This window comes from Camelus dromedarius, chromosome 33 (genome assembly GCF_036321535.1).
Source record: "Camelus dromedarius isolate mCamDro1 chromosome 33, mCamDro1.pat, whole genome shotgun sequence".
In the NCBI taxonomy this organism is placed as follows: Eukaryota; Metazoa; Chordata; class Mammalia; order Artiodactyla; family Camelidae; genus Camelus; species Camelus dromedarius.
In genome coordinates, this window is record NC_087468.1 from 9,076,409 (window position 1) to 9,103,223 (window position 26,815).

The 26,815-nt window shown below is 44.3% G+C and overlaps 2 protein-coding genes across 2 annotated transcripts in view; both read right to left on the reverse strand.

Moving 5' to 3' along the window:
• The window catches only part of RPL31 (ribosomal protein L31), a 311,008-nt gene extending 297,341 nt beyond the window's left edge, over positions 1–13,667 (reverse strand). Inside the window, exon 1 of the mRNA XM_064481848.1 lies at positions 13,662–13,667. The gene's annotated coding sequence lies outside the window, so the exon portion shown is untranslated. The remainder of the gene's footprint in view (positions 1–13,661) is intronic.
• Positions 13,538–23,904, reverse strand: NMS (neuromedin S). The gene is made up of 9 exons (XM_010991936.3): positions 23,829–23,904; positions 21,551–21,606; positions 21,201–21,239; positions 18,177–18,200; positions 18,025–18,078; positions 16,372–16,446; positions 15,303–15,338; positions 14,678–14,719; positions 13,538–13,576 (listed from the first exon to the last, which is right to left on the reverse strand). Exons 1-9 carry the CDS (start codon positions 23,902–23,904, stop codon positions 13,538–13,540), a joined length of 441 nt encoding a protein of 146 aa, XP_010990238.1.
• Between the last annotated feature and the right edge of the window lie 2,911 nt (positions 23,905–26,815).

The following is a 26,815-nucleotide window of genomic DNA, read 5'->3' on the forward strand; positions in this document are numbered from 1 at the left end:
GGGGCGGTGCGTTCTCCTCTGAGTCTGCGCCCGCTTCTCTGGAAGCCGGCGCCGAAGCTCTGCGCGTGCGCGAAGCAGGGCACGCCCACGCTGCGTTCGTGTGCCGCTCAGCCAAGCCCCGGCGCTACCTTATTAGGTAGGTGTTCGGCCTCCGAGCCGTGGTGTGGGTGGAGGAGGTACCTCGTGGTGAGTCGCTTCCAGCCGCAGACCCGATCCTGTCCAAGAGGTTTCGGCCCAAAAAGTCAGAAATAGAAAAGCGTTTCAGTGATCCAGTGTTACCATAAAAAATGATACAGGGTTACCTGGAATTCACTTATCCTTTCAGTGTCGTATAAGGCAGTTCATTCCTAAGACTTACGTTTCTTGAGAGCCTATTACGTATCAGGTACTATTCTAAGCTCTGCGGTTATAGCAGTGATCACAACAGACAGAAGCAAGGGGAAAAGACCTTTTCACCTGGTTGAACCTCAGGGATCCATACTTGAAAAAGTGTACACAGGAGGCACTGAGTAGAAATCAGCAATCTGAATTGTAAAATATAAATACAGGTGTTGGGCCCCAGTCTTCTGCCTACGCAGCACTCTGAATTTGAGTTAAGAAAGCAGTCTCGGTCAGTCTGGGAAAACAGTAGCCAAGACATGGAACCTAAATGTCCATAGACAGGTGACTGGATAAAGAAGCTGTGGTATATTTATATAATGGAATACTACTCAGAGATAATAAAGAATAAAATAATGCCATTTGCAGCAACATGGATGGACCTGGAGATATTCTAAGTAAGCCAGAAAGAGAAAGAAATATACCATATGATATCACTCATGTGGAATGAAAAAGAAAAAGAACAAGAGGACACTAATGAACTCATCTACAAAACAGAAACAGACTCGCAGACATAGTAAACAATCTTGGTTAGGGGGGAAAGCGGGTGAAAAGGGATAAATTTGGTAGTTTGAGATTTGCAACTGTTAACCACTATATATAAAAATAGGTAAACAAATTTCTTCTGTATAACCCAGGGAACTATATTCAATATCTTGTAATAATCTTTAATGGAAAAGAATATGAAAATGAATATATTACCTATATGCATGGCTGGGACATTATGCTGTGCACCAGAAATCGACACATTGTAACAGACTATAAGCCAATAGAAGAGAAAAGAAAAGAAAGCAGTCTTCCTCCCTGGACACCTGAGCTAGGTTGCCACCTTCTGGCAACCAAGCAGACACAGATAATACAGACCTACACATCTCTAAGATATGTGAAGGACTCCCAACTTCGACTATGCATTAGAACCACCTGGGAGCCTTCAAAAACTGCAGCTACCTTGGGGCTCCATCCCCAAATTAAATCTCGGGAGATGGGAGCTGGGATTGATATTTTCTTAAAGAGCCTCAGGTATTGCTAATATACACAACCATTGCTATAAAGTGAATCAAAGGATTCCTTGAAGGCGAGGAGCTTTGATTTAATTATTTACAAGGATTCCTAAGATTAACTCCTTCCCACAGTTATAGGTCTCTTAAAACATTTGTTTATTTACTTATCCGGCAGCAAACTAAATGAATTTTCCCTGGACTACCGCAGAAATCAGGACCCAGACTAGTCTGAAGTGTGTTTGACACAATGCTAAGCTTTCCATTCTCCACTGACTAGAGTGGTTGCTGTTAAAATCCTTTCCTCATTCCCAGCTTTAGCTGGGTCATTCACCTCAACACACAACGTGCTGAAATATTTCCAGTGTCAAAGGCAAAAAAGCCCTTCCATGACCCCACATTCCCCTCCAACCACAGGCATTCTCCACAGCTGCTTTCCAGCACAGCTCCCAGAGGACTGTGTTCAGTGTCTCCACCCACACCCGCCCCACCCTCTTCAGCCCACTTCAGTCAGGCTTTGGTTCACCCATTCAATAGGCTCTTGTGGAGGTCTCCCTGGACCCCCACATCGGGGGAAATCCAATAGCTCATTCCCTGTGCACTTCATCCTCTGCCCTTGGCAGACTGGACTCAGTTGCTCACTTCCTCCTTCATGAAGCCCGTCCTTTGCTTGGCTCCCCTGCCCTGCTGCTGAACCAATTCTCTGACCTCACTGCCAGCTCCTGGGTTGAGAGCCCCTGTCTCAGAGTACCAACCTTTTCTAGTAAAACAAGACTCTCTGCCCTAATCATACTGCTTGGAAAGACTCACAGCAGAGGGTGTGGGAACCTGTTTCTGGAATCCAAGCCTCCTCTCAGGTAGATCAGCAACAGAGGAACCCAGCACAAAGGAACATATATTAGTGTCATGCAAAATAAAAACAAACAAAGTGCTCCTGTTTTGGTGCGACTGACTGAACACGTGCTTGTTCATACCTGGGTGTGCTGCGGGACGGAAAGGAGGCTGGGCCACAAGTCACAGACTTGCACTACTTACTGGGTTCCAGCTGCTTCATGGTAAAACGTCCGTGATAAGTTAAGCACTTTGTAAGCCCGGAAAGGCCATGCCTGTCTAAGGTGGTGCTGCTTCCCGGGCAAGCCCTCGGCAGGGCGGTGAAAGGAGTTTGCCGCCACCACCGCCCCCAACAAGTTGTCCCACGTGTCCTTTCCTTACCGGGAGCAGTGCTTCTCAAAACTAGCAGCAGCAGCAGCCCTTGAGAGCTCGCTGGAAATGCACGTTCTTGGGTCCCACACCAGACCTGCTGAATTCAAAGTTCTGGGGGTGCTCGGTGATCTGAATTTCCACACGGTCCCCAGGTGTTTGTGGCGTGTGGTCAACTTGGAGAAGCTCTGATCTGTGGGGTTTGTGCTATTTGCTGTACGTCTCCCCATATTTGTACAACTGGCCTGGTGGGTCCCTGAGCCAAAGACAGCAAGTTCTCCAGCAGCAGCTGGCCCCAGGCAGCTCACTTGCGAAATAGTAACAGCGAGAGGCAGCTCCCTGTGGCTCTCAGGGAAACCCAAAATTGAATGTTCAGCCTCTGAGGAGATTGTTCAAGGTCATGTGGAGAGACTAGTCCTTTCCAGAAGAGACCAGTCCTTTCCAGAAGTGGTCTAGAGGGGCTGCAGGGCCAGGCCCCAAGCACTTCTGTGTCATTCCCTTCTAGATCTTTCTTTGCAGGTTGTGTTTGTCGTGGGACTTAGATTCCTTCCCAGCAAAGTCCACGCAGCTCCCACCCGTCTACCCCTCATCCTGTGAGGAAACGAGCCTGGTCCTGACCAGCAGCATCGGAGCCATCTGGGAATTCGTTAGACATGCAGATTCTCAGGCTCCGCCCCAGGCCCACAGAATCAGAAACTGCACTTTAACAAGCCCTCCTCCCAGGGGTTTCTGATGGACACCAGGGTGAGAACCACTGCTTCAGAGACATCGTATGCCCCGGGTCCTAACTTTCACTCCCTTCAAACCTACATTCAGGAAAAGATCTCAAAGAACTTTCTCTAAATTGGAAACAGATCAATCACCCCTTCCCCAGAAGCATCAGCCTTTGATGACAACAGCTGATGCTTACTGAGTTTAAGGCACTGTGCGTGCTTTCCATGTGCTGATTTATTTATTCCTTACGATAATCTATAAAGGTTCCATTAGCCCATTCTACAGACAAGAAAACTGAGGCTCAGAGCTATTCAGTAGCTTGCTGAAGGTCGCACAGCTAGCAAGTAGCCCAGCTGGGATTTAAACCCCACCAGTCTGGCTCCACAGCCCATGTGCTTAACCTCTACCCTGCCCTGCGACTATTTTTTCTTTCTTAATTTGTAGGTTTGAGTTAGAAATTCTCCACAACACATACACATCCTTGACATAATAAAATTGGTTTCATCATGCTTTCAAATTTGCCCACATCCTTACCGAATATTTTGACCTTATATTTTATTACCTGCCAGTTTAAGGGTATTGAACATGGTTTTGATGTCTGAGCACATTTCAGAAGCACAGATTTAAATACATCTCTGATTTGAAGGCAGAACCATGACTGAAGTCACTAGAACAAATTTCTGGCCAAGCCATTCCATATGTTAATCAGTGGTGGGGAGGTGACTGGGGAGGGTCACTTATTTGCCTGATAAAATCTCTCTACATGTACGGCTGTCTTTTCCAGGGCTCAGCCTGGCTATGTGATGATACTTAGAAAAAACAAAACTAGCATTTGAGTGGTTACTATATGGCAGACATTTTTACTTCATTTCTTATTTGATCTTTAAAGCAACCCAGTAGAACAGATATTAGCTCCAGTTTTCCAAGTGAAAAACTGGGGTTCCCAGAGTTTAAGTAACTTAATCCAGCTACACAGTTAGCAACTGACTGAAGCCAAGGGCCCTGGTGCATAGCCTTTTTGATCTTTGAAAAAAAGATTGAATTTGGATTCAAACCTTGTTAACATTCTCCATCTTGTTAGGAAGGCTGCTACACCCTTTTGTGGTGTTGCCATCATTGGTTATGTTCTGGGAAGGATTCCTCCCCGCTATCTTACCTAAGTCTCATTTATGGCCAAGGTTCCAGGACCCTGGCATCATCCACATAGATGCTGATTGAATGTGGTGTATGTATGTGTCAAGAGGATGCTAACTCACACCCAGGTATGTCATCTTAACTTCCTGCGGCATCCTAGAGGCTGTAAGAAGGAAGGCAATGTGCCCAGGGTTTAGAAATGAAAATCTTTGCCTGCAGCAGCCCTACTGGGTTTCAGTGAACACAAGTTGCTTTTCACTCTGTCAACTCAAGCAGGAGTCTCCGGGTGATGAAACTGTGTCCTGATTGCGATGTTTTCCGCTGGGAGACAAGTCGGTGGGTTCTTTAGTTCTGGTAACAGATATGCTTATTGTTGGCACAAACATTAGTCTGAAAATTAAAAATAGTGAAAAGATTTTGAAGCAATGCATGAAAATATTAACAGTTTTCTTTGGGTGGTAGGAAACAGGAGACTTCTGTTTACGTTTCTGCACTGTGTGAGTTTCATGTCATGAACAAGTACCATTCTGACAGTGAGAAGTGGCTCATGACAAGTTAAAGATGCCAGTAGGAGGGATGTTAGTGGTGGCGCATCAGGGACCCCCAAGCGCAAGAAAGGTCTCTGCTCTGTGAACTCAGTGCCTGGAGGTTGCCTTCCCTATAATATCCTCTCATGCTCGCCCAGATTTCTTCTAGAAGCATCAGGACAACATGCTTGAGAACCCCCTAGCTAAGTCAACTCCCAAAGCTATGAGTGGTGACTGGGTTTTGCCAAGAACTGGAATCAAAGTGGCCAAATACTGCTGCTCTGGCACCTTCTGCTGCACTTCCTTTAGAATAGTGTTTGATAAAACCCATGTCCTTGCTTCTCCCTGCAGGTACACCCATCCCACCTGCCAACCCCCAATGCCCTGTCCCCGCAGCTGACAGGGTGGGCTCATCAGTGGGCACCTGCTCTATGCTCTGAAGCCCCTCAGCTCCCATGAATGTGAAAAGACTCCTGACCAAAGAGACTAAAGTCTGCTCGGTGTCTTCTAATAATGCTGCATGCTTGTCACTTACCCTGGAGTAAGGGGACCAGAGATCCTGAAGTCTGTTGAGATTCTGATGGAGGGGAAGTGATGAAGCAAAATACTGTGTCCAGTAGCATCTAAGAGGCGACAGAGACTCTCAATGGCCCCAGGAGCCTCTCGCGTTTGCTCCGTTGGTAGGGGCAGCAGATGGGAGGGAATTCGGAAGTGCCTGTTTGCTGGGGAGGGCTACCAACATTTGCTCTACGTCCCTCGACAGACGGAGGAATAGAATCAGCTGAGCAGGAGACCTGGTTGCCACAAACTGCTGGCAGTGCAGGTACTTCTGAAAGCCCTGCAGTTGGCTGTGACCTGAATCACTCAGCTCAGGGAGAAGCAGTGAAGCCCATGACTAAGGACACGGAGGGGAAGGCTGTGGGGCACAGGAACCACCTCCACCTGTGTCTTGCGGGGACCTGGTTCAGGTCCAGTAGATACATTTGCACACCTCCGTCTGGCACCTGCAGCATCACGTGATGGGACCTCTCCGGGCTGGACTCCCTGGGATCCCTGATGACGAGACTGTTTATCATTGTGTCCTCAGGTGGCTTGAATGTTTTTGAAGGACTCTTGCCTGACCTCATTGACTCCTTACCTCTAGTCACTTTTCTACGAGTCATGTCCCCTTGTGTCTAGAAAGAGCCAGAAGCCAAGAGAAGCAGACCCTCCCAAGCAGAGCAGTATACCCCCACGGCCACATCCACAGCTACCTGGAAGGGGGCAGGATACGCAGAGTGAACATGGAGGTGCCCGGCTATGTGGCCACCAAACTACCCTGCCCCTTGGTCCTGGTGCTGGAGTTAGCTGGAAACAAGGCTCTGCAAACCAAGAGCAGGGTGACTATGGCCAAGATCAAGTCCAGTCCCATCCAGCTGGCTGTACACAGCAATGAGGAGATCATGGGATGAGTTCCTTCATGTCCATCACCATGACGGTGTCCTCCCTACCTCCTTCCAGAGCACATTCTCGACAAACTGGTGGAAAAACTGAAGGTCTGGACCTAGGAGTTCTGATTTGGGGGTGATCACACTCTTGGCCGTCAGTGTCACACAGCCCCTGTCTCAGCTTAGAGTGTGTAAAGTATTATAGGTCAGCATCACTACCTTTGAGAATGGATTATCCTTACAAATGTGTTTGGATTTAACCTAAGTGGTTACTTGTTAGGCACATCCTATGAGATAATAAACAGGAAGTTCTCTTGCTTGAATTTTGCGTTCCTTTCAGAACAGAAAGATCACTGTATACATGCAAGACCAAGAGTATAAGGACGTCTTGCCCTAACAAGCCATGACTTCTGGTGCTGGTTATTCAAACTGGGGTAACGTTGGCCGTTAACCATGTGTTCCTCTAGAGGAGGCTGCTGGGAGGGAGTTGTACATCAAAGGCCATCCAGACTTGGCCTCTGAAACCTCAGGAGATGATAATATCCTGCTTGCTGTCAATGCGTCGATCATCACCACTACCACCATCTGTTACAGGATGTGCCGCCATTTTTAAATTATGTATGGAATGTGGTTTTTAAAACTTTTTCAAACACATAATAAATATAACATGATGTATGGTCACAGCAACCAGGTGAAACAGCAGATATGTTCCTTTTATTGGGTTACTGCTCAACGTCTCCCAGTTGCGGACAGAAGATGGGGGGTTGGGAGGAACACAACGACAAAGTCTTCTGAAACCAAGTCCAGGGCTGTTCCTACCATGTGGTTCTATCACCAAAGTTCTCCCTGAAATCTGTTATTGGCTCAAATTTACATCAGAAAAGAAACAGAGCTTGTGTGTTTCCTTCCTTCCTTCCTTCCTTCCTTCCTTCCTTCCTTCCTTCCTTCCTTCCTTCCTTTCTTTCTTTCTTTCTTTCTTTCTTTCTTTCTTTCTTTCTTTCTTTCTTTCTTTCTTTCTTTCTTTCTTGAAACTAGAGTCCATTTTATAATAGTGAACACAGGCTCCTTTGTCATGTCTCATGACTTTTGAAGCCCCACTAGTGCTTACAAGTCCATTACGGAGCCCCGAAAAATGAGTGACTTCAGATATCAAGATGAGTCATGGAAGGATGTAGGGAGAGAAGGTGGAGATTCAGAAATTGTTATTGTAGCCAGTCTTCAAATATGGTTCAGATTTTCCCATATTCAGCTCCTCATCCCTGGCATTGATCTCTTATTAGCTGGCTTCTCTAGACTCCCCAGGATCATAGTCCTTATGGGATGAACAAGCAATGCTGGACCCTGACTGCTCCCTGGCAGTGAGCATTTTGGTGGGAAGAGAGTGGGACTTTTCCTGCTGTCTAGTAACTGGTGTTTGAAGCCCAGACAGAGGCCAGAGGGAACTAAACCCCTCTGGTTCTGAACAGCTGGTCAGTTGGGATCATACACCACCCCTGGACTGTCAAAGATGCGGGCTACCTGCCTCTGCATTTTATTGACTAGTTAGATGTCTGCTGACACAGTAGATGAGCAAGTTTGCCCCTGTGCCCCCCGAGCAGGAATTGGAGCAGCCTGCCTAGCCATCAGTTGGTTGCCAAGGAAACACAAGTTCTCCGGGAGCCTAGAAATAGCCAGGCTCGAATCTCTGTGCCTGATACACTCAAAGAGGGCTAGGTGTATGCTGAGGGGTCTTGGCACTTAAGAGACACTGAGGCTTCTGCTGAGGTGGAGAGACCAGCTCGCAGGTAGCTGTGCAGGAAGGCTGCTCAGGACAGACGTCTGAGTTGCTCATGGGGGGGCCCTTTCCTGAAGAGCCCCAGACCAGGAAATCCTGGCAGGAAAAGCAGCAGAGGACACCAGCTGCTGGTCCTTAGGCAAACGGATGTTTACCACCTCTCCTCCACTGTCATTCCCGGACCCAGTGCCCAAGGAGTGAGGTGCTGTTAAAGAGGAAGAGGTGATATTCCAGAAGTAGGCCACCTTCCCCCCTTCCCCAGGGGCCCTCCTCAGCCCTGTGCTGAATAAAGGAAGGTATTCAGTTCATATGTTGGAGTCCTAATCCTTAGTGCTTCGGAATGTGGCTGTATTTGGACATGGGGTCTTTTTTTTCAAAATTTAGTCAGTTTATAACATTTTGTCAATTTCTGGCATACAGCATAGTGATTCAATCCCACCCACACACACTTATATGTGTGTGTGTGTCTATATATATATTTTTTTCATATTCCTCCTCATTATAGGCTATTACATGGTATTGAATACCCCCATTGCCCCCACCCCATCTTCAGGAATCTTGTGCTGAGGTGGGGGGACAATGGATGTTGATGAGAAGGTCAAGAACTCTTTGAGGCTGATCTGGAGGACAGGACAAGAGGTGGAGGGGAGGACCATGAACAAACTGCCCCATCCCTCGAGGGATGTGAGGGAAGCAGGGGCGTGGGGGAGTGGCAGCAGGGAGGTCTATGGATGACAGGACTGAGGCGGGGCAGGATGGATTAGCCAGAAGAAATGAGCCGCCAAGAAGTGTGGCATTTCGGGGAAGGATGGAGGACAGTCAGCCTGGACACTTACTGGAGTGAAGTGGAGGGGGATGCCCGGTGTGCTGGGCACTGAGCAGCCCCTACCCCTACCCTTTCCCTGGTCCTCAGGGAAGAGAAAGCAGATGGAGGTTCAGCGTTCAGGGAGAGACTGGATAAAGAGGGATCTTTATCCTGATGCAAAGGTCTGCAGAGCCCAGAGAGAGGGGTGGTGTTGGAGGAGGGAGAAGAAGGCAGAGGAGGCGATGCAGAGGAAGGCAAGAAGGGGAGGCTTCCAGGACAGCAGGTTCTTGTCTTCTCTTCAGTGGAGGCTGTATCAGCTGGTGGCATGTGCAGGGACCACGCATGCGGGGCCTGCACAGGCCCATGGGGTTGGGCTGTTTTGAGGAATCTGAATGTCCAAGGTGCTGGGCTGGGTGGTGAGACTAAGCAGCGAGTAGTGATTAGCTGGGGGCGGTGGGGTGCTCACGGCCTCAGTAGATCAGGTGCCCGGTGTAAAGTCCTGAGGGTGATGCAGGCAGAGGCCAGAGAAGGCTCTGAACCCCATGGAATGTTCTGGATGACCTGGGCAGGATCTCAACTGCATTAGATCTCAGTCTCTCCATTAGCATCTTCACAAGTCAGCGGGCCTCCCAGAAATTCAATTTACAGAATTAATTGAGTATCTACTCTACATTGGGCATGTGTTAAGAACCGTATGCGTAGCATTGACCAGGACGGTTGGGATCCTGCCTTGAGCCCTCATGTCCTGACGGTGCTTTAATGTCTGCGAGAGAAGACAGACATCAAATCGGGAATGATAAGAGAATGGAGATACAGGGTAGAGTACAGGATGCCAGAGGGGAATGTCAGGGGAAATTTGTGTGGTCAACAGAGTCCCTGATGAAAATCTGCTCACCGACCTGGATTAGAGAAGTGTAGCCCCACAGAATCCTGAGCCCCAGGGAGGAGGAAGCAGACCAGCCCATCCTTAAATAAGTCACTCGCACACTCATGAGCCAGAAGGATCTCAAAGCAGCTCTTTGTTTCATGTTCCAGTCACTCCTTCTCATCCTTTCAGAGAATATTCACAGGAATGTTCAGGAATGGCGTCTCCACCACTTACCTTGTCTTCTCACCCAGTGTCTCTTCAGCAGGTGTGGGTCTTCACTTCCGCTGTCCGGGGCGGCCCCACATATCCTCCCTTCCTGCAGGCCCTGGGTCCCTCCCCTTGAGACCCTCCCTCTTTCCTCTTCTGGGCAGTCCGGTCCACAGGATCCCACCTCTTTTCCTTAACCTCCAGTTTCAGGTGTTCCACCACCCGGCTGCCCAGCACCCTGGCATCCTGGCAGCTGCCATGTAGTGAAGGCCTCTTCCCCGGCGCTCTGCTTTATTACACCAATTCTTTAAGTTCCGTTTCACCAATGTCTGGAAGACAAAGGCTGAGGATATAAATTCAGTAGGTCCTACTGCCTCGCCTTCGGGGTTTCTATTGATTGTGACTTAATCTCTCAAAACAAATTGATGGTTTTAATATGAAACTGAAATACCAGGAGTCAGCAAAGAGATCATAGAATTGAGCGAAAAATAAATTTTTCCAGAAGTGGAATTTTTCTAAGTCTCTGAATGGGGTTTGTTTGGGCCAGGGAAATGTTTTTCTTTCTGGTATTGTGATACACAAGATACATACATTCATAAAGACTGAGAAAGCCAGAGAGTCTAAGCATGGTGAATTGGAAAAGAATCTGAAACTCCAATAAAGGTGGGATTGGGTCCCTGCTTAGCCTCCCCCAATTCATCCAGATCCCTGCTTGGCCCCAAATCATATATGTCCCCGCATTCCTTGGCCATGGTGAGCTCCCGCTTCACTCTGCTCACCGCAACCTAACGAGGCAAGGCCTGAAGTGGCAGGATTTGTAGCTCTGTAACTTCGTGTACAACTCAACCTTGTACCCTCTTCCCATCTCACTCTTGACCCCGGCCAAGGTTCTAATCCCGTGTCCCGGGAGAGAGCCTGTGAGGGTGGGCAGCCATGTAAACCTGGGTTTGAATTCTGACTCTGCCACTTAGTGAAAGACTTTAAGCAAGTATTTTATTTCTATGAGTGTCAGTTTTCTCATGTTCCGGAGATAATACTTCTGTTACAGCAGAGGCTCACCAAATCTGCTTCTTCCAGTCCACATAGCTAGGTCATTTTCCAGCCTCCTATCCAATCAGGTATGGTCATATAACTGAGTTCTAATAAGACGAATGGCCTGGCCCATAAAACTCCTGCCTCCCAATAGCCCTGAATCTCTCCCCATCCATTCACTTAACAGAGAGGGCGGGGAGACATCTAGCCATCAGTGACAGAGCTCTTGGCTGTTGTTATTTTTAAAATTCAGAGAGGAGAAATCTATCAAGTCACAAACTCTAATCACTAATTTGATGCAGGAGAGAGAGGTTTCAGAGCCCAGTCAGGGACACTTTGCTCACAGTAGGTTAGGTGTCAGACTGTCCCTGAGGTAGGAGACCCTTGGTTCACGCTGTAGTAACAACAATGAAGATAAACAACGAATTCTGATAAAGTACTTACGAGATATAGGCACTATTTAGCAAAGAGTATTCTGGGGGCACGGTTTGGGGTGGAAATAGCCATCCTCCTTGGTCACCCCCGAATCTTGAGATTGTTTCTGAAGCCTGGTATTGGCAGCCACTCACACTAACGCTGAGCTCTGCCTGCCACTTACAGAGGCCTGAGGCGGAGTCAGTGCTACCTGAGCTCCTGGACCAGGGACGCACCTGCAGGTCAAGACCGCCCTGTCCCCACTGCCTGCCGCCTGCCGCCTGCCCGGCCAGCGCCTCCAGCCCTCCGACTGCACCTGTGTGCGCCCAAACGCCACGTGACCATCTCATCTCACGGGCAGGGTCTACGAAGGGATCTTAAAATAGTCTGTTTGAGAAAATAGGCTTGAGACTTACTACAAAGGCTTCTAAAGGTGAAAATAAAAACCTAATCCTAGGGCTGTGACGTCTAAATGACATTTTAAAAGGAAGGCTCTCAAATTTGATGAGAAGCTGGAAAGCTTTCAAAGGAAGAAGGTTCAGTGCGGTTTAGGTTAATTGCATGTATCATCGGGGCTCCTCCGTGCATCCCACACCCTTCAAATGCCACTTACAGAGGAGGCACCTGAGCAGGTAAAGGCCTGAGCCTCAGTGTTTCTCGGGGAGCCTGGAGATGTTATGTAACTTCGAGCCCCAGGTCAACAATATAGAAGCAGCTCTCATTAGAACAAGTCCCTTTGGTACCACTTGTGGAACAAAACTCATCTTTGAAGTGTAATTAGAGCCAACACTCAGTGAGTGCTCACTGAGTACCACCATGCTAAACCCCTCACGCGGACCAAGCCTCAGGACTTGGACGTGAAGGTACTATTATTACCAGCCTCACTCTACCAGGGAAGTGACCGACCCAAGGACCCCAGCTAAAAAGCAGAGTCAGGATCTGAAGCCAGCCAGTCTATCCTGAGCCGCTGCTGTCTTCACTCAGTACTAACAAGACAGTGGGGACATGCTAAAACGATACCAAAACCAGCACATTTTAAAAATATATCTCCCATTACTTTATAAATATACTCAATCCCTCCCCCAAGACTTTCCAGCAAGAAATGAAAACATTGTGTCAATGCCACTTTATTTTTCACACAATGGACTAGTCTAGTAAATAGAGAGCAGGAGAATTCTCTTTAAATATTGTTCATGGAAAGAAATTTGACATTTGTTCAAAATAATTGATCAATCGCCTCATCTGATCCAGACGCCCTTTGCCACTGAATTCTGCAAACAAAAAGGAGAAATGTACAGGGGCATGTTATTATATAATGTATTTTAAATTGTACCTCAATTTGACATGTCATAAACGCCCATAGTCGGTACTTATAAGATTTGTTGTTGCCGTATCGGACCAGGCCATCCGGTCAGTGTGAGACCTGTGGTCACGGAGAACATCTTCCCTGGCTTGGCCTGGACAGCTGCGCTTCTGTGGACAGTTTCTCAGGTACCTTGACCTGCCAGGGCCCTGGTTGGGGACAGCAGCCTCATGTCCCTGGGACTACATCACCATGAGAGACAGGAGTCCCAGAGCTGCCCATGTGCAGAGACGTCCACCGCCAATGGCCAGAAGGCCAACAATCTCCCCAGATTTAACCTCTGGGTCTCAGAGCATCATTGAATGGAGAGAAGGGCCTTGCCTGGCTGTACTGGGAAGTGTTTCTACCACAGAGAACCCCTCGCCCCAAGCATGCCAGTGTGGAGTTTCCTCCTCAAAAGAGCCAGGTGAGAAGTCACACAAGCTGTGGAGCCTTTGTCCCCTCACAGCTGCCGCTGGGGACAGCACACCTGAAAAGGAGCCAGCGCGAAAGGGAAGGCTGATTGTTTGGGGCAATGCCAGGCTGTGGGTGGGGGTTCTTGGTGGTGCTGAGGGCAGGAAAGGGAGGGGCAGAGGTCCCCAGGGGTTCCACATGGTCCCCATTTCTTGAAATTATCACCCTTCTCACTCCCCCACATCAGACACATAACATTCTCTTGGAGGAAACTTGCCGCAGTGAGGCTGACCTTGGACTGTCCTACCAGATGTTAACATCAAGGTTTCTTCCATTCCTCGGCTTGGGAAAAAAAAAAAAGATGGAGCAGTTTACAGAAACTGAGACAAAACTGCCTGGAACCTGTTTCTTGGTTTCAGATCCTTCCTCTACTGGGCCCTGAGGCCCTGTTCTCCTAACTGGGATGTGAGCAGCCTCCTTGGAGGCTCACCTGGGAAGCCCCAGGCTCTACTAGACTGTGGGTCCTTTGGGACAGTTCTCCAGGACCCTTGCTGCTCCTACGGCCCTGGTACTGTCCCCCACCCCACCACTCCACCCCTTAGCCTCCGTTTATGTGATGGAACGATCCCCGGACCACTTACACAGGACTTCCCACCCCAAAGATGTCATGGAGACCTGCAGTTTCTCCACGTACTCTCTAGAGAACAACCACTCTCAGGTCACGCAGATTTAAAAGGTGTACATGGGGCTTTGTGGGGGGGGGCATTTCTGGGGTCCAGCAGGTTTGGGAAAGGCATGATTGAGCCAAGTTAAACAGGTTGTTTCCTGCAGGACATGGTGATGTGCACTGCCAGCCTCTGAGAGTGTCAGGTGCAGTGTTTCCCATCGTATTTGAACTTTGAGAGCATCTGTTAGCACCAGTGACCCACAGAATGCAGTTTGAGGGCCACACGTCTAGTCTGATTCACACATTTTTCTGAGGCAAACACAGAAGATCTAGGGAGTGAAACACATCTGGTGAGAGGTACACCAGGAACTAAGAGACAGCCTGTGACTGTGTGATCTCTGCAAGAAGCTCCGAGTCTCCTGGGGAAAAAATGATGCTTAGATTCCTCTTTACAGGGTATTTTGGGCCAGGTGTCCTGGACCTTCAGGCTTAGGAACACAGACTGGCTCTGGCTGGCCCCTGTGTCTGTCCCTCAGCAGGACTCCTGCCTCCCGCTCCTGAGCTCCTCCCAGAGCTCTGGTGCCCTCAGCCTGTGACCTGCTGGACCCTTTCCTTTCCAAGCATCGAGTCACTCCCTAAATAAAGCGTGACAAAGTTCCCACAATTATTCACTAGTTCGCCATGGGGCCCTGGATGTGCTCATCCTGCAGTGACTCCATGATGGGGATGGCAGGAGGGAATCAGGTTAAAAACAGAGAAGAGGAAACATACTATACCCTGAAAAGGAAAAACGGTCTTCCCAACATGGCAGTGTGATCCTGCAACATAAAAACACAAAGCCGTTATGAAACCACACTGTGCCAGAGGTCTTTCAAAGATGTCTATGACAGTGGTTTTCAAAGTGGGGTTCCCAGACCCAAAACATCAACACCTGAGAACTTGTTAGAAATGCAAATTCTCAGGCCCCTACTGAATCTTTGGAGTTGGGGCCCAGCCATCTGAATTTTAACAAGGCTCCCAGGTGTCTGTGGTGCACAGCTGCTTGGAGAAGCACTGGTCTGTGGGGTTCACGCCACCTGCAGCGCCTCCCCTCAAGCTCGTTCAACTGGCCTGTGGGCCCCTGAGCCAGAAAACAAGATGCCCCAGGTGACTCGTCCGCAACAAAGGAGACGAAATAGTAACACCCACAGGCATCGCCCCATGATCGCTTTCTGCCTCAGGGCAAGCCCAGGGAAACCTGAAATCAAATGCTCAGCCTCAGAGATTTTCTGGGAGCTACTGTGAGGCTAGTTCTTTCCAGAAATGGTCTAAAGGGGCTGCAAGGCGGCCGGGCTGCAGCGCTTCCCTGACCTGCTTCTAGATCTTTCTTGGGCAGTGGGGCTAGCTAACGAGCTTACATACCTTTTTGGTAAAATCTGCTGCAGCAGCCCCCGAATCCTGCAAAGGAGTGAAGTACAGGTTAATTTAACAGGAACCACCACATCCCCGAGGCTTGCAGGGGTTGTACTGTGACCCTGCTTGCTTTCCAAGGTAGCCAGAAGTCAGGTGCAAAAAAGCCCTTCAAGGAAACAGCTAACCATCGAGTCAATTACAATTTCCTGTTCCGGAAGGAAGCTTGTTTTCTTGTTGGAGTTACCTTCTGGGTCCAGGACGATGTTAAATTTGCTTGCTATTCCCAACAGTCTTGACTTGAATTTGACCCCTAGCTTAGCAAATTTTCAAGGATAAGCCATTTCAGCTTCTTTGGCTCCTCTTTCCCTGTGGATCTGGCCCGACAATGGAGGCAGATTCAACCTGGAAGCCTGTGGTCAACATCAGAGCAGACAACCTGATGCCTGTGCTTCGGACCACCAACCGATTTCTCAGGAAGTGAGCAGTTCTCTGGGGTCTTGGCGTTTTCAGAGCTGAAACCAGGAATGTCCTGGGCAAACTCAGATGAGTTGGTCACCCTGCTAGGGCTCACAGGGTCCAAAAATTTTTGTTTCTTTGTTTTGCTACCATGCAACAAAACCTTGATGAACGTTTTGAACAAGTTTAGCTATTAATGCAATTAGTCATTCTAAACTTAACTTTTTTTAATTAAAAAGAATCTTTTATTTAAAAAAAAAAAAAGCTCTGAGATAGGAATGAACGGGCAGATGGGACAATGGCAAGCAGAGTAAAGGACCAAGCCAAGTGTCTATGTCACGAGGAGGAAGCAGAAGACACGAGGAAAATGAAAAAAAAAAAACAAAAAAAACCCACGAACACGAAACCGGAAATAGATGAAGGGCGCAGACGAAGAGAGGACATCACGGAAGACATCACGCAGACAACTTGCGGGGCTGCCGTGGAGAGACTGAGGCTGGGGAGGTTAAGACACTTGTGCAGGGAGAAAGTGCAAGTGAGCCCCAAGGCAGCGACACGCATTTACCACGGTGATGTGCACTTTCAGTGGCAGAAAAATATGGTGGAAGGAAAACGCACATACGCGCTGGCGAAATCTTTTCATCCTGCGGTTCGCGAGCTTCGCAGCCAGACGCATTAGAGGGTGCACAGGACGAAACTGCAGCAAAGAGGCATGAGAGTCAGGCTGCACAGCGCTGCGCCGGGGCCCGGGCTATGCACTTTCCTGTCTGCTCCCTCCCTTACAAATGGGTGTAATTTTCAGAGGAAAGTCCCATTTCCCAGCCCAAGCTTGAAATTTTATGATTTCAATAAAGAACCACTTGCCTTGCTAGCAGGTTTCATTCCAACACATCCCTTAAGACTATTCCCTTAGGGTAAGTCAGCCTTGTATCTGCATTAACCCCAAGCATTCCGTCCTCCTAGTGTTGCATGCATCTCCGTGAAGATCCTCTCTGGCCCCCCAGGTGTGCTCTCCCAATCTAAGGGATTAGGGAAGGGCAGCATCCATGACCCCCTCACTGATGCATTTATTTCCCTGTACATCTCCTCTGTGACTGCCCGCAAACACTCAGACTTCCATGCCCTGTCTTATCTAGTCCTGTGAAGCCTCCCTGAGTATTTCAGCTCAGAGTAAAAGTTAATTCGTGTCACGGACCCAGAGTTTATCTTTTCCTTTCCATTTTTGCCCTTTCTCCATTTGCAGGGCCCAGAGCCCTCCTTGATGATATCGCCATCCTTACCAGATCCCCATCACTAACCCAGTACTACTCTTGGCCTCATAGGGAAAAACCAGTATGCTTGTATTTGCTTTTTTTTTTTTTTTAAGTATAGTCAGTTTACAATGTTGCATCAATTTCTGGTGTACAGCAGAGTGTTTCAGTCATACAAATACTTGTTTTACATCCTTTTTCATTATAGGTTACTACAAGGTATTGAGTATAGTTCCCTGCACTATACAGTAGAAACTTGTTGTTTATCTATTTCATATATAGTAGTTAGTACCTGCAAATCTCAAACTCCCAATTTATCCCTCACCCCCTGTAAACATAAGTTTGTTTTCTATGTCTGTGAGTCTGGTTCTGATTTTTTAAGGATCTTCCTGAAGACTTGGAAAGCCATGATTATATAAATAAGTGACTTTATAATAGTAGAATTTTAATTGCTGTGACTAAGTAACTTGAATTAAAAAATTATATTCTATGACCTTCCCAAAGTCTCCAAATCATACCCTGCAGAAATTCATCTAAACCACCTGTTCCTGAGGGTAACTCAAATTTGTAATAAGAAACTCAAGGGTGATGCTTTTTATTCCCAGAGCATACACTCACCAAGACACAAAACTTCCATGCATCGCTACAGGGGTGTGGATACTTACACTTCACAAATTTTTCAAAATTTTAAAAAACAGAATATGGAACAATGAAAATTAGAGCTCAGTGTTTACCAGGCTCTTCTTGTACATCTAAGTGAGTAATAAAAAAAAAGTTATTTCTTGCTAAGTTTTTCCTTTTTGGTAATTTATTCTCTAGCTTTTCAGGTCTGTCGGCCTCCCCCAACCCCTTCCACGGAGAAGGAGAGAGAGAATCCTTGCAGCTCCAGGAACAAGCATGTAGGAAGCTATTACACAGTGTCCAGAAGAGTATTTCGACCTCTCTGCGGATATGAACTGAGAAAGGACAAAGGCACACAGAGGATTATGACTTTTACAGAAAGATGATTAGGATAAAATACTGACCCCAGTTTTAACTGGATGTGTCGGCTCCTGGTTTCTGGAGTAGTGAAATAGAAACTAAATAAGAGAAAAAGAAGGTTGATTTTAGAATTAAGCGTCACTCACTGTAAAGGTGAAAGGAGCATGTGTTTGTGGCGGGACTGGGCGGGACTCACCCTTTTGCAGATGTCTTGGTCATCCTGGAAAGAGAATTGTGAGGCTGAATCACAGGGTATTTTACTGGGGCAGGAGACTGATGAGGTTTCCAGTAGAAGTTACATAAGGGACCTTACTGATTTACCTGAATATTATGAGGTAAATTGGCAATCTAAAAAGAAATCTGTTATAGAAACTTAATAAGACTACAGTTAATGCAGGATCTTGAAAAAAAGAAACTTGCCAGCAATGTCATTATTTTAAAAGTTAATCTTATTTTACCTTTTCAATCTTCAAGGGAATAACATACTCTATGATGAATTGAAACTATACCCTAATCAAGTCCCAGAGAGCCTTCTGACTCAGAGATGGAATAAAATAATGACTGCAACTTTTAACTAGCTGCTGGGTGTCACCTAGAATTTAGCTTTTTCAGGGTTGGTTCCTATTGGTCAAATTTTCACCCCAAATGCTTTCTACATGAATCTTCGTTTTTCTTGCAGAAAGCCAAGCTTTTAATGTCCAAATCCTTGTTAGAACACCACCCTGCCCTGTCTGCACGGAAGATAGCCGGGAAAAAGCCGTGTCAGCAGCGTATCCTACTCAAGGATGTGCTGTGCGTGATCTTTCAAATAGGCTGATCTGGTTACGATTGATCTCATTTCATTCACATTTAAACATTCTTGAATCAGCCCAAACTTCAATCAAGACAAATGAAAGCTGTTAGTAACTCTTCTAATTTTTGTTGCTGTGAGTATGTCTTCCTACAAACTTCGTGGAGAATTTTTGTGGTAACCAGTAAACATATTCTCTCTTTCTCTCTCTGTTACGCACGTGCACGTACAGACGTGCGTAAGGGCGCACACACACACACACACACAATAATTAACCAAAATTACTCATAGCAGACGCTCAGTGGAAATTGACTATTTCCTAATCATCACTATTTCTAAATCATCAGAAAATATTTACTATTTTTACAGCTCCCGGTCTCTTTGTCAGCTTCTGTGTGTGTGTGTTCTGGAAACTACTGGGCAAACTATATATATATATATATATATATATATATATATATATATATATATTTTTTTTTTTTTTTACCGTGTTCATCAACTTTATACCATTACTTTTCAAACCAAAAAAAAAAAAAAAAAAAAAAACCAAGAAATTTGAAGATGCTTTTCCAGGTGCTGAACATCACTCTCAAGATTTCATATGCACCTTCCTTATTTTTTAAGAGAAAAATATTTAAAATGTTTATTTATCTATCTTGTATACTGTTTATTTCCCCAACTAGAATGTAAGTTCCACAAAAGCAGGTAGTTTTGTCTGTTTTGATCACGACTCTATCCTCAGAACTGGAGACATGACATGCTCTCAGTAAATACCTTTTTGAATGATTGAAAAGTAGGGCTGTGTTCACAAGAATCTGTTGCCTCTTTTCTCATCTAGACTTCTGATTCCACGTGGTGACCAGAAACACAAAACATGAAGAGTGTTTGCAGGTGTCATTATTTGCAGGGTAAAACTGTTTTCTGAATTGTCTCAAAATAAAAGTCCCCTGGAGACATAGACCTGGAGACCAGAACTGGATGTGGATTAGAGCCCAGGTAACTCATCCAGACACTGGACGGCAGAGGGAACCAAAGCCCCAGGGGAGACATGGACAAGCCAAAGATGACATGTCAAGGCAGTAACAAGACCAGGAAGAGCCACAGTCTATTAATAACTTTAAAATATGGATAGCTTTGTTCAATGAGCATCCCTTGCTTTACTGCAATTGGAAACAATGAACAAGATCCACTTTGGGAAAATACAGAAGATGGAAGGAAATTCATTCCAAGAGGCCCTTTGCACTGGGGAACCATGCAACCTAATACTGCAGGTGGCACATAGGGCAGCCACACTTCCACTTTCTCTGCTCATGTAGACACCCTCACAACCTGCACATGGTGGGCAGGGCAGTCCCCTCCATGTGAGGCCAGGAGGCAAGGAGATGGAGACCACTGAGGTCTCATCTTGAATTTTTGCCCTCAGTGCTAAGACTGTAAAAATTAGTTCTAAAGATGAGGGATGACAATTGTCTTCAAAGATATGCATAATAGTAAACTGAAAATAAGAAGCAATAGGCATGATCTATTTATGAGGTTTAGGAGAGAAAGTGATGTTTGAATCTTGAAGAATGAAAATTGGTTACATCAAGAGACAATGGTAACAGTTGGCATTTAAGTGATGTCCTTTGTGATGCTCTGGACACTGTAGATATAACACCTCACAACTACTGAAATAATCAATCCTCACAATAACATTATGAGGCTAGTATGACGATTATTCCCATATTACAGATGGGGAAACTGAGACACAGAGCAATTAAGAAACTTGCCAAGGTTAAGCAGATCTGGGTTATTGAAGCCAGGTACTTTGGTTTTTGAGTCTGGGTTGTTAACTACAGCCTGAGAAGGAGTCAGAGGCATTTTTGGCTAAGGAGAAGTGTTTGCAAAGACATAAGGTCTTATGCATGTAGAGAATAGTGAGTGAAAACATACCATCTCAAGGTGAAAAGAAATCTCTGCTAAGAATCATGGACTACCCTGATACCAGCCTCCTGCACTTTCCACTGAATCAACATTTACTTTGCATTCATTGAAATATTTTTGTTGTGGTTACTGTAGTTACTGTTAGTTCCTCTACATGAGATCTATTGTTTTGGAGAACATAGCATATCAATTTATAATGTATGTCTTGATATATCATATTATACATAGTTAATGTAACTGTATATGTATATGTCATTAGGTATATGATATGTATATGTGATTATGATAATTGTAAGCATTCAGATGAACTAACAATATTTTATGGTCGTTTATATTTAAGGGATTCTCCTGTTATCTCCTAAAACTATATTCTTACACACACACTTACACATACACACAGAATTCTCTTATAGGCAGCAAAAGAGAGTGCTTATTACAGATACCAATTATGGTGTAAACACATTCACAATTATAAATAAAAATTACCATATGTATATTTTTTTTTACCTTGGGTTGTCTAGAAAGAGTTGCCCAATATGCCAGCCGCTAAAAAAAATGAGGAAAATGAATCAAAGATAAGTACAAATTCCTTAATCAATAGAATTTTATTACCACACACATAAAATTCTAAAATTGTCCCATTTATGAACCTTGCATTATCTTCTCATACAGCAGCAGTGAATTTCAACACAAGCCCCAGGATGCCTTAAATGAGGCCATGAAAATGACAACAGTGAGTTCCTGCTGCAGCCAAGAATCTGATCTTAAAATAGTTTAAGTGAACATTATCCACATGATATTTTCAAGGCTGAGACTAAAATAAAAAATCTCACATTATATATTGAACAATGGTGTACCTCAAGCTGCACAATATCCAAGCCACCTGGAGGATCAGCTAAATGTCGAGGAAATCCTATTATGAAAAATCATAAAAATCTCGATTAGGAGAAAAGAGGTTGTAGCCTTAACTTTTAAATCTTTACCACCAAAAAAATACAGCAATTCTATTAATACGAAATTGCTACAAGGATCGACAAAGAAAACACATCTGCCTACCACTAGCAAACCTGAGATTTGTACCAAAATTAATTCAAAATTGCATTTTTAAAAATTTACCAAAAGCTAGCAGCACAAGAGTTAGCAAGCCAGGAAAGAGGGGAGAAAAAACCTAAGTGACAATTTATTTGTATTTTGATGGAATGTATAAGGACAGGATATCAGGAAATGGTGTCAGTAAGAATGTGCCTCAGAATCACTTTTTGGAACTTTTAAGAAATATAGATACCTGTCTCTCTGTTTTATCAGACTCTTTAGGAGTAGGGTTATGGGGAAAGTTGCTACCAGCATGCAGCTGAACCTTATACCAGTCGACTTTTATCTGATCTAAATAAAGTCTTCATCTTACTGCATGTGATACAACACTTGGAGGAATAGCTAATACTGCAGTTGAAACAATCAACTGGATAGGTCAAAACTAACAAGATAAAATTAAGTGAGAGAAATATAAGATCCTGAATTTAGATTTTAAAAATCTGGGACAGGAAATATGTATATATATTTAAATACTGAGTGATATATTGCTCTCTGCAGGCTCTCTATGAGCCAAGGAAAAGCTAAGGCAATCTTGTGCTATATTCAAATATTAGTGTCCCAACCTTGAAAGGTAATAGCCCTACTTGAAATGATAAGATATGTGATGAATTAAAGGAACTGAATGTAGTTTTCTTTGGCAAAGAGAAAAATTAGAAAGTGTGTGTTAACTGCCTTCAACTATTTTGAGAACTGTCATAAAAGATATTATTATCTGTGTATCCCCAAACATATACAGATATATAAATATATACAAATATATATAGATACAGTATTCTGTATATCCCCAAAGGGCAGATCTAGAGCTAATGGTTAGAAATTACATGTGATCAGAATTCAGTTTAGTGTTAAAAAAAAAAAGGTTTTGATGATTGGAGCTATTCAAAAATGCAAAGTAATTCAAACCAATCCTGTAAGGATTTATTAAGAGGCTCTGTGTTAACAATACAATGATAAAGATCAGAGGGATCTTATCCTTGGGAACATAAAATTAAATAGGAAAAGAGGGAGGTGGATATAAATATGTAGACAGATAAATAGAAGATAGTAAGAAACTTTCAAAAGTGTAACGTAAACAAGATTCTATTGGAAACCTGGAGAGGCAGCTACTGGCTGACTTAGGTTGGTAGTGAGTTGCTTGTCGCTGAAAGTAATTAAATAGGAAAATCATAGAGACGATCCTTGCTCTCTCGAAAAGTTAATCTAGATGACTTCCACGGTCCCTTGCAATGCCTAGGTTTTGTGATTTTACTACGCAGCAAAACAAACATGCTATTTGAAATATGTTTTCTGTTTGAATATATTTTCAAAGATTTTTCCACTCCCTTAAATAAAAATTCTAATGAAAAAATGTAAAATTTTGAAATAGTTAGTGTTTCCAACCAGAACTTCCACCACATCCTGCATCATATGGTGAATTACGCAGAGATGGGTAACGAATTCCTACTGCAGACCCCATACCCCACCCCATGGTTCCTTACAAACGCACTGGTTCTCCGAAGTTAATGAAGCGACACTGCGCCCGGTCAGCACCTCGGACAGCACCCAAGCCCAGGAAGTCTCGGGGCTTTAGCAGCGATCCCTGGGACCCTGCCTCCCAGGGCCCGCAGGAAAGGCTATGAGAAGATGCCCTTCTGTGCGCGCTCCTGCGCCACCCGCTTCCAACCGTCCCTCAATCCTCAGTCTTTACCCTCTCTGTTTTCTCCTCTCTTCAGAATTTTTGAAAGCACAAAATAGCTAAGACGTTGGAGTTGTCCCCCAGCTCATATCCTTCACAATTTCAGCAGCACGTCCTGCGGACAGTCCTGCACCAGGAGCTGTTTAGAGGAGAAAGTAGCCCCCTTTGTTAACAGGCTGCAGCATCCAGCTCTGTCCAACCTCTCTGAAGGTTAGAAGCAAATGGAAGCTATTTCGAGAGGGTGGAAATGAGGATAGGTGAGGGGAACAAGATAAGACTCCCTTTAGAACCACCCTAAAGGATCAAAGTCTGTTGCAGTCTTCCTTAGAGCTCAGGCCAGCTGGGATCTAAAGAAGGGGTCCCCTTACCTGAGGAGGGAATCTGTAGCATGCAGAAACAATAGATGGCCAAGATGGTTGGGAAATGGGCAAGAAGATGTTTCATCTTCAAAGTCTGGTTTCTCCCTGCTGGCCACAGATGTGTTCTGCTAGGACGGGAACTGAGCATTTCCCGAAGTTCTGCAGGCGGAGGCAACCCTCGGCCCTGCGTCTGACCCAGTGGAGAAGGTGACTTTATTCTCAACACCCTGGAGCCCATTGGCTGAGCACCAATCAGCTTTGCACAGGAGGACTCAGCTTTCTCATAAATGTCACGCTGGGCCCTTATTTGTAGAATAATATCCTCCTGGTGTAGGCATTGTAGAGTCATCTTTTTCAACTCAGCAATAAAAATATAAAGTGGAGAGTCATAATTGTTATTCTGTAGTGGTTCGAGAAACATTTCTGACTCAGAAAAGGCTTTTTCTCTTTTTTTAATCAAAGCACTGGACATAAATCTATAAACTCTTGGATGATGAAGTCTTGTTTTATAAGAACTGTTTATTTTCCACCATTAACAAAGGATGCTTTGTAGTCTTTGGTGCATCTGAGAACAAAATTTGGGGTCCTGGACATAATACTGCAAGAACCTCAAAAGTTCAATTAGAGTTGCTTTTTTTAAAAAAATTATGATGGGAAGTTAGAGTTCTTAAGGTTTCTCCAGATTCATTTCTAGGAACAAGTTAAATATTTCAGATTAAATCAGTCTTCAATCCAATCTGATTTAATTAAATCAAATTAAATGGCAGTGTTTAATAATAATAATAATAACAACAAAATGACTCCATCTATTGAGCTCCTGTTTAGGATTTCACACAGATTATTTCATGTAATCTCACAGAACACCCACAAGGAATGTATTATAACCCTAATTTTATGAATGGGGAAATTGAAGCAGGCAGAAATTAAGGAACTTGCCATCAAGGATACAGAGCAGGGATTTGGATCCAAGGGTCATGTCAGTAACAGTGTAGAATTTTAGTTGATATGTCATTTTTTCCCCCTGAAAAGAGCCTCCTTGAAGGTTGGATATGAGATAGAAAGAAGGAAAAAGAATGAAATCTGCTCCCTTGCAAAAAGGGTAACATATGGCACATACAAAACATCTTCAGGTTTTTTCATCATGCATATCTTTACTTCTTGCTTTTTTAAGGATTAGGAAAATAACTTTGGGTGGAAGTTGCTCAGAATGGACTGTTTATTTATGATTTAAAATACAGTATTTTGCTAAAAAAAAGTCTAATTCATAACAAAGTAAGAATTATAAACTACTTTCTAGCCATTGTATTTTGTCTATTTCCTTGAGCTGGCAAGAAATAAAGATTTCTATTTATTACAGTGTTTACCCCTTTGGTTCAAGAAGAATAACCAAGGTCTTTAAACACCAGTTGGAGATGTGTTAAAATCTTTTGTGTTAAAATCCACCCAATGCCTAATGGCGAGTCTACTGAATGAATGAACAATTGAGTGATTTCTGTTTGAATATTTTTGAAATCTATCTATGCGGTATTAAATGCAACTAATTATGGACATTTTAGACACAAAACACACATGTGAAAGCAAAGATCTGTGGCAATTCTACAAAGTGTCAATCAACAAGTGCTTTTTGAACATCTGGTCTGTGTCTACCAGTGAACTAGGTGCTCTATACACAAACATGCATTTTTCAAATAAACCTATAGGATAACTGATTTGTATCAAATTAATTTTGTTTCCTTTGCATATTTTGCACACATTACTTTTCATATATTCAGGATAAAAATTAAAATCTTGTTTTTAATGATAATTCAGAAATAGGGAAAAAGACAAAACAAGGAAAAAATCTGCATTGACACTATTCAACAGCATTGGTATGGACTGAATTATGCCCCCGCCCACACCCCGCCAATTCATGCGTTGAAGTTCTGACCCCAGTGTGACTGTATTTGGAGATAGAGCTTTTAAGGAGGTCATTAAGGTTAAATGAGGCATAAAGATGGGGCCCTAATGCAATAGGACTGCTGTCTTTATAAGAAGAGGAAGAGACACCAGCACCCTCTTTCTCTACGCATACACAGAGGAAAGGCCAGGAGAGGACACAGCAAAAAGGCACTGTCTGCAGGCCTAGGGGAGAGGTCTCACCGGAAACAATCTTACTGGAGCCTTGATCTCAGACTTCCAGACTCCAAACTGGGAGAAAATTAATTTCTCTTGTTTAAGCCACTCATTCTGTAGAGTTTTGTTATGGCAGCCCAAGCAGACTAACACAAACACAGGGATTTTCTAGCCAATTCAACACAAAAAAAATAAAAATAAAATAATGAACAGCAAAGGTGGAAACTCTCATGGTCTAAAATGATACGATTATCTACCCAAAGGAGTCCAAAGGAATCAACTGGCAAATTATCAGAATGAGCAAGAGTTCACCTAAATTGTCAGATTTAAAGAAAACTATTTTCAGGAATAATTTTCTTAGACATAAGCAAAGATAAATTGGAAGATGTTTATTAGAAAATGTAAACAGCTTAAAACACTATGAAATACTGAAGGCTAAACTAAAGAATAAATGTGCAATATATTAAGAAACAAAAATACAAAAGTTTACTAAAGGACATAAATGAATATGTGAATAAATGAAAATTTGTATCATGATCTTTGACAACAGTCAATGTTGTTAAAGTTTCAACTGATGGCAAATTAATCTACAAAGTCAATGTAATCCTTATTAAAATTCTAAAATGACTTTTCATGGAGTTTTAAGACTGATTCTGAAATTAATTTGGGGGAGCAAATATTCAAGAATACTCAAGAAATTTCTAAAAAAAAAAAGAATGACACTTTGTCAATGTCAAAATGTACTGTACAGCAATAGTAATTGTTAAGTTGTAGTAGTCATCGTGTTATCGATCCACTAACAGGCAAATGTATCAATGGAAAGGAATAGAGTCTCGGAGCAGATAGGTTTATCATAGAGAAAAGGTGGTATTTCAAATTAGTGC